The sequence below is a fragment of the Lethenteron reissneri genome, chromosome 51 (genome assembly GCF_015708825.2).
Source record: "Lethenteron reissneri isolate LAM-NWPU_2019-01 chromosome 51, ASM1570882v1, whole genome shotgun sequence".
NCBI classification, from domain to species: domain Eukaryota; kingdom Metazoa; phylum Chordata; class Hyperoartia; order Petromyzontiformes; family Petromyzontidae; genus Lethenteron; species Lethenteron reissneri.
Window position 1 is genome coordinate 9,348,877 of NC_083829.1, and position 17,135 is coordinate 9,366,011.

General features: G+C 48.8%; 1 protein-coding gene across 8 annotated transcripts in view; it reads right to left on the reverse strand.

Moving 5' to 3' along the window:
- Positions 1–17,135, reverse strand: part of LOC133355593 (cAMP-specific 3',5'-cyclic phosphodiesterase 4C-like) — a 44,464-nt gene that overhangs the window by 18,203 nt on the left and 9,126 nt on the right. Inside the window, exons 1-7 of one of the 8 annotated variants that reach the window (XM_061572947.1) lie at positions 12,224–12,460; positions 10,729–11,403; positions 8,968–9,093; positions 8,119–8,184; positions 3,659–3,692; positions 2,687–2,748; positions 1,635–1,681 (exon numbers count right to left, since the gene is read on the reverse strand). In XM_061572947.1, coding sequence (XP_061428931.1) covers positions 1,635–1,681; positions 2,687–2,748; positions 3,659–3,692; positions 8,119–8,184; positions 8,968–9,093; positions 10,729–10,784 — 391 coding nt within the window. In that variant the 5' untranslated portion in view covers positions 10,785–11,403; positions 12,224–12,460. Of the gene's footprint in view, positions 1–1,634; positions 1,682–2,686; positions 2,749–3,658; positions 3,693–8,118; positions 8,185–8,967; positions 9,094–10,728; positions 11,668–11,818; positions 12,461–17,135 lie in introns of those variants that run through there. The other 7 variants (XM_061572946.1, XM_061572945.1, XM_061572949.1 and 4 more) reach the window with 7 other exon arrangements.

The window sequence follows — 17,135 nt, forward strand, 5'->3', positions numbered from 1 at the left end:
GTCACACAAATGCGTGCCGGAAGGCGTTACGGCTTCCATGCGTGTGCATGCTTTTGTCTTGTGTCGGTGTGTTCCTATACAACGCCGTGGGGCGTGTGGCGCCCTCTGTCGGCTGCAAGGGGTCACGTGAATCAACGACGATGTAACTCTTTCCATGGCCCCTTTATACTGGTAGGAACCTCCTGGTTACACCAGCCCACAGGGGATTATTGTGTCCGTCCGTCGTGCAGGGAGGGGCTGGGTGGGGAGGGAGGGGCTGGGTGGGGAGGGTGGGTAGGGGCTGGGTGGGAAGGGTTGGGCTGGGTGGGCGGGTGGGAGGGGTGGGGCTGGGTGGGGAGGGGCTGGTCACCCCGTGGTGCCCTTATAAAACTCAACGTTTAACCTACTCACGCCGGCTTGTGCCCGCCCTCACAGTCGGGCATATTTGCGGAATACACCACGCCGCCGTTGACCCTGGCCATTGACCGAGCAACCCAACGTTCCTACCAGCTCCCTCCGCAGGAATGTGTTTCATTTCACTTGATGGATATAAGGACATTTGATTGTACAGCATTGCCGCGTTATTTTCTGCGAGGGATACGTTCTGGAGACGCTTGTGTACAGCAAATTTCGCGGATGATATTGCCCTATGAAAACCTATCTTTTTGTTTCATTAATTACCTTAAATAAATACATAAGCTTTTTAACAAATTAAAATTATACCACAGACAAATATAAATTGGTTATAGTAAACGTGAATTAAATACAAATAAATATTAACAGTTTATAAATGAACTTCTCATATCTTATCACTTTATCTCTCATCACTGTATCTCATCACATTCTCTCTCACCACGTTCTCTCTCTCTCTCTCGATGCACCAGTCGTGTAGAGAATTCCAGATGCGATTCGCGAACAGCCAACATCGCGGACAGCCAATTTCGCGAATAACGAGGGAATGTTGTGCTTTGCGGATATCAAGTTCGCGAATAACGAGGGAATGTTGTACTTTGTTGATATCAAGTTCGCGAATAACGAGGGAATGTTGTACTTTGTTGATATCAAGTTCGCGAATAACGAGGGAATGTTGTGCTTTGCGGATATCAAGTTCGCGAATAACGAGGGAATGTTGTACTTTGTTGATATCAAGTTCGCGAATAACGAGGGAATGTTGTACTTTGTTGATATCAAGTTCGCGAATAACGAGGGAATGTTGTACTTTGCGGGTAGCAAGTTCGCGAATAACGAGGGAACGCTGTGCTTCCACCAGAGCTGAAAGGTGGGAGGCACAAAGTGGATTTTGCTGCACTGGGCACCAGGCACAACAGGTGTTATAGGATGCGGGAGGGGAGGCTAGGAACATGGGGATATCAGTGTATAAGAGTATGTGTGTGTATATGTGTACATTAATGTGAGAGCCTGTGTGTGTGTATATATACACGTCTGTGTCTTTGTCTACTTGTGTTAGTCGACTTAGCCTCAAATGAGTGCCTGGTGCGATGTCTAAACATCGTCACTGGGGAGACAAAGGCGGCCGGGCGTGGTGCTGGCCACCCACCCCCTCGTGTGTCACAGGTGCTCGCTAACAGCACTTGCCCCAACAGTCTGTTTAATGCTATATCCGGGGGACCTTTGTATGTGTGACATTGATTTACCATTGATGCTGCTTTGTGGAGTTGTGACTGTAGCTGCGGGGTTTTGCCTGAAACAACATCATCATCATCAGCATCATCATCATCAGCAGCATCATCATCATCAGCAGCATCATCAGCAGCATCATCATCATCAGCATCATCATCATCATCATCAGCAGCATCATCATCATCAGCAGCATCATCATCATCAGCAGCATCATCATCAGCAGCAGCATCATCATCAGCAGCATCATCATCAGCATCATCATCAGCAGCAGCATCATCAGCAGCAGCAGCATCAGCAGCATCATCATCAGCATCATCATCAGCAGCATCATCATCATCAGCAGCAGCAGCAGCATCATCATCAGCAGCATCATCATCATCAGCAGCATCAACAAATCTTGATTTGAAGCTTTCGTGACTGCAGGAATCCATACTCGTTGGTTCTTTCGGTAAAGTCACGTAGGTAGAAAATAAAATAACAAAGCTTGTGCTGACAGCAGGGCTGCTGTGTGATGGTGGTGAGTGCACTGGACTTGGAATGCAGAGGCCGCCGGTTCCATTCCATCTCCCGGAGCGGTGGTTCAAAACACAGAGTTGGCCAAATCGTCACTCCACAGAGGCCCATGAGAGCTTCTTCCAGTTGAGGTGCTTCTACCACTTCTACCGGCAGTGCCGTGAGCAAGCATTTGCAGGAGCTGCGCCTTTATGTCGATGTGATGGTGTGGCGGTGATGGTGTGGATGCGGTGATGGTGTGGATGCGGTGATGGTGTTCATGCGGTGCTTGATGATGCTGTGTGTGATGGTGGAGTGAATGATAATGATGATACTGTGTGTGATGATGGAGTGAATGATGATGATACTGTGGGTGATGATGGAGTGAATGATGATGATGCTGTGGGTGATGATGGAGTGAATGATGATGATGCTGTGAGTGATGATGGAGTGAATGATGATGATGCTGTGGGTGATGATGGAGTGAATGATAATGTTACTGTGTTATTTCATGAGTGATAATCTGTGTGATGATGCTGTCGATGATGATGATGATGATTTTGATGACTATTACCGGTTCGGTAGATTTGCCAGGAAGCTGATGTTGTTACGAACACTTCGAAGACTCGCCAGCACCTAGGTCATCAGCATTATTATCAACATCATCATCATCAAACGCAATCATCAACGGTATCAACATCAGCACTACAATCAAAATTATTATCGACACCACAGTCGTCCTTATCACCATAAACCACCTAACGACCAAATCACCCCGGAATACGCCCGATCTGGTCAGATATCGGAAGCTAAGCAGGCTTGAGCCGGGGTCGTGCTTGATTTGGGTGGCCGCTGTGGATAACACCGCAGGCAACTAGAGGTTGTGTCACACACTCATTGTTTTCCCCCCTTTCTTGCCTTTCCGCACATTCATTTTCGGGGCCATTGTTATCGATCTTACTTAACTTTTTAAGCAAAAAAAAAATCCCTAAGTATTCAAAAAGAGAGCTGTTTCCACAAGCGACGCACATCAAACGCCGAAGAGCTAGCAGCCAGTTGCTCTCATAACGCTCATCAACGGGCGTCGCCGATTGGCTGAGGCCTGCCTCAAGTTAGGAGTCGGCAGACCCGAGCGTCGCTCCGATTGGCCGAAATTGGCGGGTTCCGTTTGATATCGCAAGCACGTCGCTAACCGAACATGTCGCGCTAACTGAAACAACGGGACCCTATGGGAGGTGGATCGTTCATCTCAAATATCGTTCATCGATGGCATCGCAAACCGAGGGACCGCTGTACTGTATTTGCTATGCTCCCACGTCCATACTCGCCGCTTTCACAATGATGAAGTATGGTCAAAAGACCATAGCGACTGGCTCGGGCACGGGGAGGGCCCCGTTCAGCAGCGGATGGCATAAAAGGGTCCGTAACATCAGCATCATCGTTTCTAGCGTCAACACCACCATCATCGTCGTCGTCATTAACAGCGCTGTCAATCGTGAGCCGTGGACTCACGAATGGTGAGATGAGCGGTGAATTAACTTCTCACCTGCGCGAAAGGCGTCACGATGACGTCATCGTGCCTGTGGGGAGAGATGACGTCACTTGTCACGAGGTGGCGAAGCAGGTTTTTTTTTACTTTTAGCACTGGTTTTTTGTTTGTTGATCTCCCATGTTTTAAGAAAGCCGTTGACGGATTGGGCGGCTTTTTGTAAGTCAGGGAATGGCAACACAACTTTATATTAAATCTGCATTCGTAACGGATCACCTCTGTGAACGGCAGGGCAGGTGAACAGAGCTAACGCGACCTTAGTTGGAAAACTTAAGAATAAAAATAGTAAAATAGGAGGGGGGAAATATATACTTGAGAGTCCAAAATACTAAAATGTTAGATTTCCGAATTTATTTATTCGCATATACTTGAACAATTTTCTGAATCTAGCCGTTCCAGAACATCATGAGAATATTGTTTTTTATTAGTCTCGAATATGAATCTGTCTTCAAAACTCAACGCATTCATCAATAGCATCGTGTGTGGCCTTAAATGGAAATATATATGAATATATAATAGGTGACGTTTCGGGCTATGGTCCTTCCTCACAGCACATGCACGTGTGTGTGTCTCAGTCAGCCAACCCATGGCACCACCTGGGTCTGTCCCATGACCTCCTGCCAGCGGGCGTTCGACACTTCACGTGTCCCTAAAGTGCACTTATCCTAGCACAAGCGTCATGGTGACATCACCGCCACTTCGTGTTGTCTTTGTACGTCTGGCGTAGTTGCAGGACTGTAGCTAGCAGCACTGCGCTGCAATCCTGGCCACCCGGGTTTGCTTCCCAGCCACAGCTTGCATAAGTGCCAAGCAATATCCATTCGGTCCTAGGCTTCCGCGTATGTTGACTCAGCCTTTAATTGGGCACTGGGGAGACAAAATTGGCAGGCGTAGTGATGTCCACACCACCCTCTCGCCGTGTGCTCTGACTGCCTTCGTAGGTGCTCACTAACACCACTTGCTCCTCCAGCCAGTGCAGGACACACGGGGGGTACATGTTGTTTACGTCGTTTATTGTGAAATTTCAGTCACAGTTCCTATGATCACTGTTACATTGCTTTTATGGCTTTATTTTGGTGATTTCGAAAAGTTTTTTGGTTTGGCCATGTTACACCGATGGCTTTAATCTAAGTTGTCTTGTGGTTGTTGTTGTTTGACTTGCATCTCACTGGGATTTTTGCACACAACGTTGGTGTGCGGTGCTTTTTCTGGAAGCTTTTGCTGTTTTTTCGTAGTTTTTTCCTGGATTTTTCTGTTTGTGCATATTCACTTTAAGATGTTTTCATGTTCATGTTTTAGTTTTTTGTTTGTTGCGGTTGCACCCGATTCAAGAGCCGAATGGCTCACAGGGCTATACCAAATAAATGAAACTGAAAACTGAAACATGCCGTTTGTGTGTGTAGCTATGCACCTGGGGGAGCGGTGGTGCAGTGGTTAGCGCGCTACGCTACGAACCCTGGCAAGCCGAGTTCGATTCCCGCTCACGCCCAACATCGGTGACGATTATCTGAATCGGTTCTGGGCTTCCGCTAGGTCGACTCAGCCTCAAATGAGTACCTGGCGCGGTGTGTAAACATCGCCACTATAAAGATAAAGGCGGAGGGGCGTGGTGCTGGCCACCCATCCCCATGCGTGCCGTGCCGGCCTTCATAGGTGCTCGCTAACAGCACTTGCCCCAACAGTCTGTTGAGGCTACACGGGAGATCTTCGTTCCTCGTATATGTACACTCATTCAAGCATTCATGCGTGTATGGTAATTACAATTCACCACAACACATAGTCGTCTCCGACATGGCCATTATGAGCATTCATGCAGGTTAATTCAACACACGCATCACACACCACACACACCACACACGGCGTCTCTTGACAAAGCCATAACCTGACACTGCCTTTACGAACTACCTGAGACAGACACCCAGAACCAGGGCTAAATTCCAGGACCTCAGTGTTTCCGACACGAACATTAAGCACAGGACGTGGCTACTATGAATCTAAATGGCCATTATGTAGCTGACGGCCATTTTGGAAGCTGACACTTCAGTTTCAATTCTGACGGCCAAGGCCTCTAGAGACGTTTGAGCAGCCTCAAGCAGGCCAATGGCATCCACAACCACTGGGAATAAGCGGCTACACCTGGGTGTACAGTTCCAGCCACCAGCCGCAAACACTGGCCGGTGACCAGCGAGACAAAACCCCACGCAGAGGTCAAATGTCGCTCCGATTAACGAGGTAATGCGCAGTCCGCTCGGGCAGGCTACGGTTTGGACATTTCGACGTGTCGGCAGTAGAGGATTTTGCGTCTCCTGAGCAGAGGAGGATGTCAAGCAGCACCGGATTAAGCTCGTGTGGGGCCTGTAGCATATGTTATAAAAGGGCCCTAAATAAATATAAAACGTTAATATTAAAACACATACATTTTTTACTTGCATAGTAAAGTAATTTGTATTTTTTCATTTGCTATACAGCCAGATAATACGACAAATCGCTAACCTTAAACGCCCAGTCGTTGATAAAAGTTGAAGGTAGTATAGTACTATGGTAATAGAGCTAGTGTAGAATTACTGAACCAGAATTGATATCTTGAAAGCATTTAGCGCGGGGCCCTTGAAAGTGCGCGGCCCGTAGCATACGCAGCTACTTTTGCTCCTAGGATAATCCGGCACTGATGTCAAAGAGCGGTTTTCCAATAGACCGTTGGTCGATATGCTACCCATAGAACGATGTTCTCTTCCTACGAGGGGATTTCAACGTCCATGAAAGGAAGTGGCAGAGGAATTTGCACTTCTGCAGTAATGTCTATAATTCAGTGGGTCTGCGAGGGGTGGGTCAAGGGGTGTATTGCTTTAGAAGGACCGGTTTTTGATCGACTGTGGAGAACATTATTGAAAGGGAAGGGAGATGAGTCTGAGCGTAAAGGAAAAGGTCATTTGAGGCAGGAGGGCCCTCTGTGTTCCTGTACGGCTCAGACTGCTGGACGCTAAACAACTCGGAAAAGAAGTTGTTGGCATTTGAGCAGAAATATCTGAAATGGATGCTGGGAATTTAATGGCAAGACAGGAGAAGCAACGCAGAAGTCTAGAGGAGAGCATGGCCGGTAGGGCGCTGCCGTATGCAGGAGGTCATGGGTTCGATCCAGACCCTGATGCCTGTATATTTGGAGTTTGCATGGTCTCCCCGTGGTGGCATGGATTTTTCTCCGGGTCCTCCGGTTTTTCGCTCCACATTTAGAATCAACGTGCGTTTCGGGAAATTGGCTGCTTTTCATTTACACACGATAAGCCAACTCCGTTGAGCTATCATTTGTGGCTAGGTCGCTTCTGAAAAACAGCCACACAGTTCAGTGGTTCTCACCTGGTAAACTCGACATTAGTGACATTAGTTTTAGTCTCAGGCGTTGCAGATATGGTCCGGCAAGAAAAAATGGGTTCCGCTGGGTGGGACGCGCGCGCAGGATGGGAGATGGCCGATCTGCCGAGACCGGCATTGGGGTGGTCTCCACGAGACCGGTAACCGAGGGGAAAGACCTCAGATCAGATGGTGGGGAGACCTTTAGGGCAGTTCTCAGAGGTGGCATATCGACTGACAGGGCTGCAGTGGGATCCAGTGGTAGAAAGCGTCTGTGAGGTGCAGAGGTGTACGCTGTGGCCATCAATGGCGTTGGCCATGAGGACGTCTTGATCTTGATCGTGGCCATTTGGGACCGGATATGGCCGCTATGATTCTAAAGAGAGATACGCCCAGACCCAAGGATCTAACTGAGCATCTTGGAGGTGTCTGGCTTGTCTAAAACTGGCACCAGCGAGCAGTGTTAGTAGACGGTAGCTGTAATTAAGGTTGCATCGATGCGATACTAATATATATCGTAATGATACAAGGTTCACGGTATTTGTATCGTCCGTTACATAAAACGCCGCCATATCGTGAATATCATTGCTCGTTCTATTTAACAATTAATTTCCTGACAAAATGTTTACGGAATCACAAGCGCAATAATCAAAGTAGTGAATAGCTAATACCCGATATATTAGTGCTTTGCAAAATGTTTTTCAGAGCGATTAACGGCATGGCGATTATTGGATGCCACGATGTCCCATGTTAAGTTATCGCACGGCCAACAGCATTATGCACTCCGAGCATTACACATTGTAACGCTCCAATAATTAAGCAGGCATACGGCAGGCTGATGATTGCAGCTGACGTAAATGTAAAAATATACATTTATAAATATATACGGGACACTGATATCTTAACAAATTGCAATGTCGTGAAATTTCATATCGCATCGTGAACACAAATATATCGTGGCAACCTGAACAGTTTGTTAGTTCAATCGACATGCGCAGGACGTCACTGCGATGTGGACAGCCACATTGATAGCAGTGAAGTCATCAATGTAATATTGTCAACCAAAAGTCTTTGGTTTTTTTAATATGCCCACGTTACTGGGCACTTACAACCTCTTGTTGCCTAGGCCTAGCACAGGCTCAGACTTGTAGGAAGGAAGGCGGCCATGAAGAACTCTATAAGAGACATTGAACACAGAATGAATTGGACAGAGAGCGGTGAGTGTGCGTGAGTGAATGGGTGCGTGAGTGAGTGTGGGTGAGTGAATGGCTGAGTGAATGAGCGTGGGAGAGTGAATCAGTATGCATGAGTGAGTTAGTGGGTGTGTGTGAGTGAATGGGTGAGTGAATGAATGTGCGTGAGTGAATGGCTGAGTGAATGAGCGTGGGTTAGTGAATCAGTATGCGTGAGTTAGTGGGTGTGTGTGCGAGTGAATGGGTGAGTGAATGAGTGTGGGTGAGTGAATCAGTATGCGTGAGTGAGTGGGTGAGTGAATGGCTGAGTGAATGAGCGTGGGTGAGTGAATCAGTATGCGTGAGTTAGTGGGTATGTGTGCGAGTGAATGGGTGAGTGAATGAGTGTGGGTGAGTGAATCAGTATGCGTGAGTGAGTGGGTGAGTGAGTGAATGGCTGAGTGAATGAGCGTGGGTGAGTGAATCAGTATGCGTGAATGAATGGGTGTGTGGGTGAGTGAATGGGTGAGTGAATGAGCATGCGTGAGTGAATCAGTATGCGTGAATGAGTGGATGTGTGTGTGAGTGAATGGGTGAGTGAATGAGCGTGGGTGAGTGAATCAGTATGCGTGAGTGAGTGTGTGTGCGAGTGAATTGGTGAGTAAATGAGTGTGTGTGAGTGAATCAGTATGCGTGAATGAGTGGGTGTGTGAATGTGTGAGTGAATGAGCGGGTGGGTGAATGGGTGAGCTATAGAGTGAACGAGAAGCATGTGAGTTTATCTACCCCTCGTTGATGATGGACGATTTGCGCGAGTCGCTCCGAGTCGATCCCTGGCTCTCCCCGCGGTAGAGGAACGACTCACGACGCTGAGGGGCGACGTGGGGACCCGAGAAGACAGCGCCCTCCTCACTGCATCATCATCAGCAGGAGCGGCATCATCATCATCAGCAGCAGCAACATCAACCATCATCATCAGCAGGAGCGGCATCATCATCATCATCAGCAGCAGCAACATCAACCATCATCATCAGCAGGAGTGGCATCATCATCATCAGCAGGAGCAACATCAACCATCATCATCAGCAGGAGCGGCATCATCATCATCATCAGCAGGAGCAACATCAACCATCATCATGAATAGTGTTATCCACAATAGAGGTTTTTTTTGGGTTAGATCGCATAAAATAGAAATGTGTCGTTAAACCCGCCACCACCCGACACAGCCAATTAGTAAAGGTTTCTCACGTGAACAGAACATGCCAGTTCGTTACTAGTACAGCACTACCGGCGTGTTGGAGAGTAAACCCAACATTTACAATTCGAGTAGGACGTTTCGCCAGTAATTACGAGCGTAATCAGTATACTTGATGTCACGTCTCACACGGGTATAGAACAAATTCTCAAGAGGTTGCTGGATGGCTTAAAGATCAGACACCTTGGGATGGCACCACTCAGAACACGGGTTCCAAACCAGGTTTAAGCCCCCGGTGATGAAGCGTGGTTCTCAAGTCTACCGAGTTTCTATAACCTGAGCGTGATCCCCAAACATTCGCAGAGATATCACCCATAGACTAATAGACCCATTGACCAGAGAGACCCAACGACTAATGTGGAGATCCGTAGACTGACGTGGAAACCCAGAATCACATAGAGACTCATACACCCCATAGAGACCCATAAACTCGCGGAGACCCATCGACTAAGGAGTTCCATGGGCTCGTGTAGAAATCCACTCACATGGACTCGTACGCCCACATAGAAGACCCACAGACTTACACAGACCGTCGTCATGAACAGAATCTCAAGTGTCGGGAGTTGATGGTTTTGGCCCAGTCACCAACGACTACGCTAACAAGGCCATCTCACTACAGCCAATTTAGTTTGGTTCTAGAACTAATTTAGCTGAATTTCAGGTTAGACCATTACGCGACAATCTGCTGCCCTACGTAGTGTCTCGTAAAGGTCAATTGGAGGGGCCTCGGATGTGGCTCTGTGATGTCCACTTCCGTTGGGCCATCCTCTAGCACGAAGCGTCGCATCGTTCTGCGGGAGTTCCCGCTGCGATTCTTCATCTCGCGACGCTAATGCCACCGCTGCACAGGACAGTGCACACACTGCAAATTGAACTAGGCATCACGAAAAATGTTCTTGGACTAACAGCATTTTTATATTTATATAACGGAGTGTAAAATAAACTAACCCACAGAACATTGCACGTGCAGTGACATCATTTGTGCTTCACAACAGACGAGGTATGAGATGTATTCAGGAGAGACGTAGAGAAGATATGACGTATTAATCATCAGAAACATCAATAACAAGTGATATGAAGTCCTCAACACGACACCATCAGGATCAGAAACAGCAACATCAACCTCCGTTACCATTAAGATAATCAATTTTACAATCATCACCATTGTCAACATGATCATTAACATCAACGTCATTGTCAAAATCATGAATAACACTGCAGTTGTTAGCATCAACATCATCACCTTCAACATTGTCATGAGCATCACAGCATCATCAGCAGCATCATCTCACCTGGAACCGTGAATACAGCTGCAGGACAAAGAAGCACGTTTGTATTTGAAAGACATTGGGGTGAGTTGGTGAGTGAATGAGTTTGTTGAGTGGGTGAGTGTAAGAGTGAGCGGGTGAGTTCGTGAGTAGGTGAGTGAGTGATAAAGTCAGTTTGTGAGTGGGTGAGTTATTAAGTGTGAGAGTCGGTGAGTGAATAAGTGGGTGAATGAGTTTGTGGAGTGCGTGAGTGAGGGAGTTTGTGAGTGAGTGGGTTAGAGAGTGAGTGAATGAGTTGGCGAGTGAATGGGTTAGAGAGTGGAGAAATGTGTGTGTGGGTCAGTGAGTATGTGTGAGTGAATGAGTGGGTTAGCGAGCGAGTGAATGAGTGGGTGAGTGAGTGGGTGGTCGGTAGGTGTGTGTGTGAATGGGTGTGTTAGAGAGTGAATGAATGTGTGTGTTAGAGAATGAATGAGTTGGTGAATGAGTGGGTTAGCGAGCGAGTGAATGAGCGGGTGGGTGAGTGGGTGGTATTTCGGTGTGTGTGAATGGGTGTGTTAGAGAATCAATGAGTTGGCGAGTGGGTGAACGAACGAGTGGTAGATGAGTGAGTGAGTCAGTGAGCTTCTGCCGGATTTTCGGACATAATCCGCGAACCTTTCCACATTTCTGATCTGGAGTCGAGTGGAGGATAGAAGTCTGGACAAGAGAAGAAACATACGACATGTAGACACAAACATGTACACACACACATGTACTCATGCGTATATACACACTTACACACACACATGAACATATACATCAACACATCACTGATACAGACACAGATACAAACACGCAAAGACAGACAGACACAAATACAAAGAGAAACGTACACAAGAATACTTGGACACACACACACACGTGTACACACAGTCAGACGTGTATACATGCGTACAGACACACACACACACACGTGTACACACACGCGTACAGACACACACACACGTGTATACAAAGACAAACACATACCGACACACACACGTGTACACACACACGTGCACACACACACATACAGCCAGAAAGTTATAAATATACGAGACAAAAATAAACCGCAGCTGGGCAGCACACAAACCCTGCTCTGAGCGTAAAGCAGAAACAGCCATCGACTGTGGCCTCTGCGTTGATGGTGGTGATGGTGGTGGTTGATGATGATGGTCGTTGTGATGATGATGATGATGGTTGTGGTGGTCGTGGTGATGATGGTGGATATGGTAGTGGTGGTGGTGGTGATGGTTGTGATGGTCGTGGTGATGATGGTTATGGTGGTGGTGATGATGATGGTTATGGTGGTGGTGATGATGATGGTGGTGGTTATGGTGGTGATGATGGTTGTGGTGGTCGTGGTGACGGTGTTTATGGTGGTGTTGGTGACAGAGATAATGATGTTGATGTTGTTGGTGGTAGTGATGTTGATTATGATAACAGTAGTGATGATGGTTGTGGTGCCAGTTGTGGTGATGGTGTTAACGATCTTAACTATGTTAATTGTTGTGTTGCAGTTTGTGACGATGATGATTATATTGATGGTGATTATGTTGTTAGATGCTAATGGTTATGTTCATGATGGTAGTGGTGATTGTCAATAATGATGGGTGATACGGATGGTAATGATGTTGACGATGGTGCAGATATTAATGATGACGATGGTGGTAATGATGATGTATAACGATGACATCTGGGATGGTGACGATTATGATGGTGTCTTCATCCTCGTGTGCTGGGAAAGTTTGAGTGAGAGTTGGGCTGAGAGGGAAAGATAGGGGGACGTGGTGGGGGAGTGACTTCACGAGTGTGTGTCTGTGTGTGTGTCTGTATGTCTGTGTGTGTCTGTGTGTGTGTGTGACTGTGTGTCTGTGTATGTATGTCTGTGTGTATGTCTGTGTGTGTGTCTGTTTGTCTGTGTGTGTGTCTGTACGACTGTGTGTGTAGGACTGTGTGTGTGTGACTGTGTGTCTGTGTGTGTATGTCTGTGTGTGTGTATGTCTGTGTGTGTGTGTGTGACTGTGTGTGTATGTCTGTCGGGTGCGAGGGGCTGCTAACCCCTCCACCTTCAATTAACCACCACTAAACTACGTTGTAAAAAAATGTATTAAGCTTCTGCCGGAGGCCCCGGGGTGACAAGCGTCTATGACGTCTCCTGGCCAAATCCCAGGAGACTAAATCCTTACCCTCGGGGCTCCTCCAGAAGCAACAAAAAGCCACTTCGGATGGCCACGTGGAATGTTCGAATGCTCACTGCGGAGGAGAGGCTGCAACTCCTCTGTCGGGAGCTGGACCGGTACACCTGGATCTCTGTGGTATTCAGGAGGTCCGGTAGACCGGCTCTGGCTCCTGCCACCATGAGGGGTGGACAGTCCTCTACTCGGGGCAGGAGACTGCCAAACAACAGGGAGTGGCTCTTCTTCTGAACAAAAGAATGAAGGGGGCGTGAGAGCGTGGCGGTGAGGTGTGGGAAGCTGTACGCCCCAGGCTACTTTGGGCTCGCCTTCCCATCTACCAGAGGCGAGGAGTGGTGGTCGTGGTTACTTATGCCCCCACCGAAGACGAACATCCGCGGAGGGATGCAGGCAAGGCCGATGAGTGAGATGCCTTCTATGACCTCCTGTTGCAGGTGCTGGCTAAAGTGGCCCCTCGGGATAGAGTCATCTTGTTGGGTGACTTCAATGCCCGAGTTGGTCATGATGCTAGCACCTGGTCTGGAGTGATTGGAAGACATGGGCCAGATCAGCTCAATAATAACGGTAGGAGGCTGCAAGATTTTTGTGCAGCCCATGGGCTTGTAATTACCAACACGCTGTTTCGGCATCGGTGCATCCACATAACATCATGGATGCATGCCGGGTCCAAGCAAGAACATCTGCTGGACTACATAGTGACAGAACAGCGGATGCGGGCCCATGTCCTTGACACCAGGACCTATTATGGAGCTGATCTGCCCACTGACCATCGAGTTGTCATCTGTAAGATGCGCCTGCAATTCTTCAACTCCGATGGTGGGTGTACACCCAGGACCCCATTCAAACCCATAGTGGCATTGTCTCAGCTAGCTGATGAAAGTTGCAAGTGAGAATTTCATCATCGCTTGTGGCTGGGGTTGGCATCGTCCCCCACTCCTGCTGATGTTGAGGGGAAATGGGCGAGGTTTAGGACTGTGGCTCATGCAGTTACAATGGTTGCTTTGGGTACACGGTCCAGACCTCATCAGAGACCCTGGCTGACAGAGGAGGTGTTCAAGCTGGCTGAGAAAAAGCGACAGGCCCACTCTCATCGTCTACAGCATCCCACGTCAGAGAATGAGGAGGTTTACCACAGCCTTCGCTCGGAGGTTCGGAGAGCCATGAGGCGCTGCAAGGATGGTTGGTGGTCACGGGTTGCTGAGGAGATGGAGTCTGCCTCAATACCCCGCGATCACAAATTGCTCTTTAATTCCATCAAAAAAGTAACCTGCAGCGCCACACCTATTACCATCATTAGGGGAAAGAATGGTGATCCAAACTCTGACCCCCAGGAACAGGTTTGCAGATTTGCTGAGCATTTCTGTGAGGTCCTGGGGGAGGGGAAATCCCTCAGCCTGGAAAACATCGTGGGACAAAGTGGGGATGACCCTGCTGAGACTGCGGTGCCTCAAATATTGTAAGAAGTCACCCCCTGTGAGTGGCTGGCTGAGGTGCCATCTGTTGAGGAAGTACTGAAGGCGATCCAGAACCTGAGACCAGGAAAGGCACCGGGCAGAGATTATCTCCCAAGCGAAATGCTGAGGGAGGGTAGCGTTTGTGCACAGACTGCCCTACATGACATCATAACAACAGTCTGGACCACTGGACGGGTTCCACAGGATTGGAAGGATGCCCTGGTGGTCCCCCTCTTTAAGAAGGGGGACCGCACAGACTGTAACAACTACAGGGGCATCTCACTCCTCAGTGTGCTGGGAAAGGTCTTGGCAAGGATTATTCAACATCGCCTTGCCAGGCACGCTGAAGAGAGGCTTGTGGAGCCCCAATGTGGTTTCAGGAAAGGGCGGTCTTGCACAGATGCCATATTTTCTGTCCGTCTGCTACAGCAGAGGTGTAGGGAATTCCAACAAGACCTCCATCTCTGATGTATTGACCTGGTCAAGGCCTATGATACCATCAGTAGGCCTGGGCTCTGGGTTGTTCTTCGTGCTTTTGGAGTCCCTGACCCGCTGCTCACAATCATTAAGGACCTTCATAATGGTGAGCGGGCCCGGGTAAAACTACATGGCCGCGAGTCGGAGCCATTCCCTTTTAACTTTGGGGTGCGAAAGGGATGTCCTCTGGCTCCTACATTATTAAACATCTATTTCGATCACGTTGTTCGTGAAGCCTTCAATAGCTGTACCGGAGGACTTTCCATCTGGTACAGATGTAATAAAAGGACTCAGACACTTCTTGCTGACTCCGTGTCCTTTATTTGGGGTTCGCGTTCTCCTTCCCACACGGCACTCCTCCTGAGACTCTCTCCCTGGCAGCCCCACATCTGCCTTCGCTCCCGTAGCCTTCCACGCTCCTGCAGCTCCGCTGCAGGCTCTTGGTGCAGCCCTCCGGCTGCCCCCACAGCAGCTCCATCGCTGCTCCCTGTTCCTCCGTGCGTGGCGATCTCGCCACCTCCCAATGTCAGCCCTTCGTGGCCTCTATGGCTATCTCGCCATTTCCTACCTCAGCCCTTCGTGGCCTCTGTGGCTATCTCGCCATTTCCTACCTCAGCCCTTCGTGGCCTCTGTGGCTATCTCGCCACTTCCTACCTCAATCCTCCACTCTCTCTTCCACCCCGCTGGCTGGCGCCGTCATGAGCCCCTCAGCCACCAGGCTGAGGCACGGCGACCACCCAACGTGTTCACCACCCTTCACTCCCCCGACTGCCCAGATAGCTTCCTGTCTCCCCGCTATAACTTCTCCCCCACGTCACCCTGACTCCTCCCTCTCGGATCGTCATATCCGCCCCGCCCATTTACACAGATACAATGGGAGGCTGATCGATACCCGGGTGCAGTCAAGGGATGGCTCCCTATTGCTCAACCATGTTATGTATGCCGATGATCTGGCAATTGCTGCTCACTCAGAGTAGGAGTTGGAGGCGCTGCTGCTGAACCTGGAGCTTGCCACTAAGAGATGGGGCTTTACCATCAGCCCCATCAAAACTAAGCACCTGCCTGGGTATTTTTTACCATCGGACACTCCACCCCCACAACTCCCAATTGGTGATAGGACAGTTGTGGAGAGAGTGGAGAGTTTCCCATACCTGAGCAGTGTGCTCATGATCTTTGTCTCCCTAGTGGTGATGTTTTACACACCGCAACCAGGTACTCATTTGAGGCTGAGCCGACCTAAGGGATGCCGAGGACCGGTTCAAATAATTGTGTCTGCCGGTGTTGGTGGCCTTGAGCTTTTCAGGTCAATACTGCGTACAGCAGTATTGACCTGAGATTTATAAAGGGCACCACGGGGTGATCAATAAGGTCTGAATTGGTCTGTGTAACAAGGTCGGCACTGATACGGGGTTGACAGGTGTGGGATGTGTAGGTGAACGTATGTGCACATCAGAAACGGGGAGACAAAGGCGGCCGCGCCGGCCTTAATAGGTGCTCGCTAACAACACTCGCCCCAACAGTTTGTTAAAGCTACGAAGTTGGGGGGGGGCGGGGGTGTCTTTGTGTCTGTACCACACGTGCGAGCGAGATAATGTGAGTGTGAGTGATTGAGTGTTTGCGGGTCCCTCTAAATATAAATGCGCGTATGTTGGACCCACGTGCCCGTTACACGTACGGTACAGGGCTTAAACGTGTGTGTGTGTAACTTGCACAGTGCAAGCGACACTGCTGCCATGGGCATCCCCTCTAGGTAGACTCAGCCTTAAATGTTGGGGCCGACTGCGGTGGTGGAAAGATCAGCACTTTGGGGGTGGGGATGGAGGAAGGCAAAGGCGGCCGGGCGTGTTTTTAAAATCACAGGTGCTGCTCGCTAACATCACTTGCAGCCAGGGACGTGCGCTCAGGGGAGGCAGGGGAGACAGAGCCTCACCTGCAATACGCCAATGAAAACAGCTGTTACGAAAAGTAAAAAAAAAATCAAATAAATTACAAGATTTTTTTCCACTGATCTGTGTTATAAATGTAATTTCTGTACGATTCCAATAATTTTTATCGTCAAAATCGCCAAAATTTGCGGAGCTCCGCTGCAAATGCAGGAAGCGACGCGAGGTGAGGCAGCGACGAGCTCTGCCTCCCCTCTGATTGCGCAACCCCTCAGTAACTGGATGGAGCGCGGGCAATAAGCGCGTGCCTGTTACTATCTCAGTATGTCACCAATGTAATGTTTGTAGACCCCTTCATTTCATGTCCTCGCCTTCCATACTCCAGGTAACTTATTTCA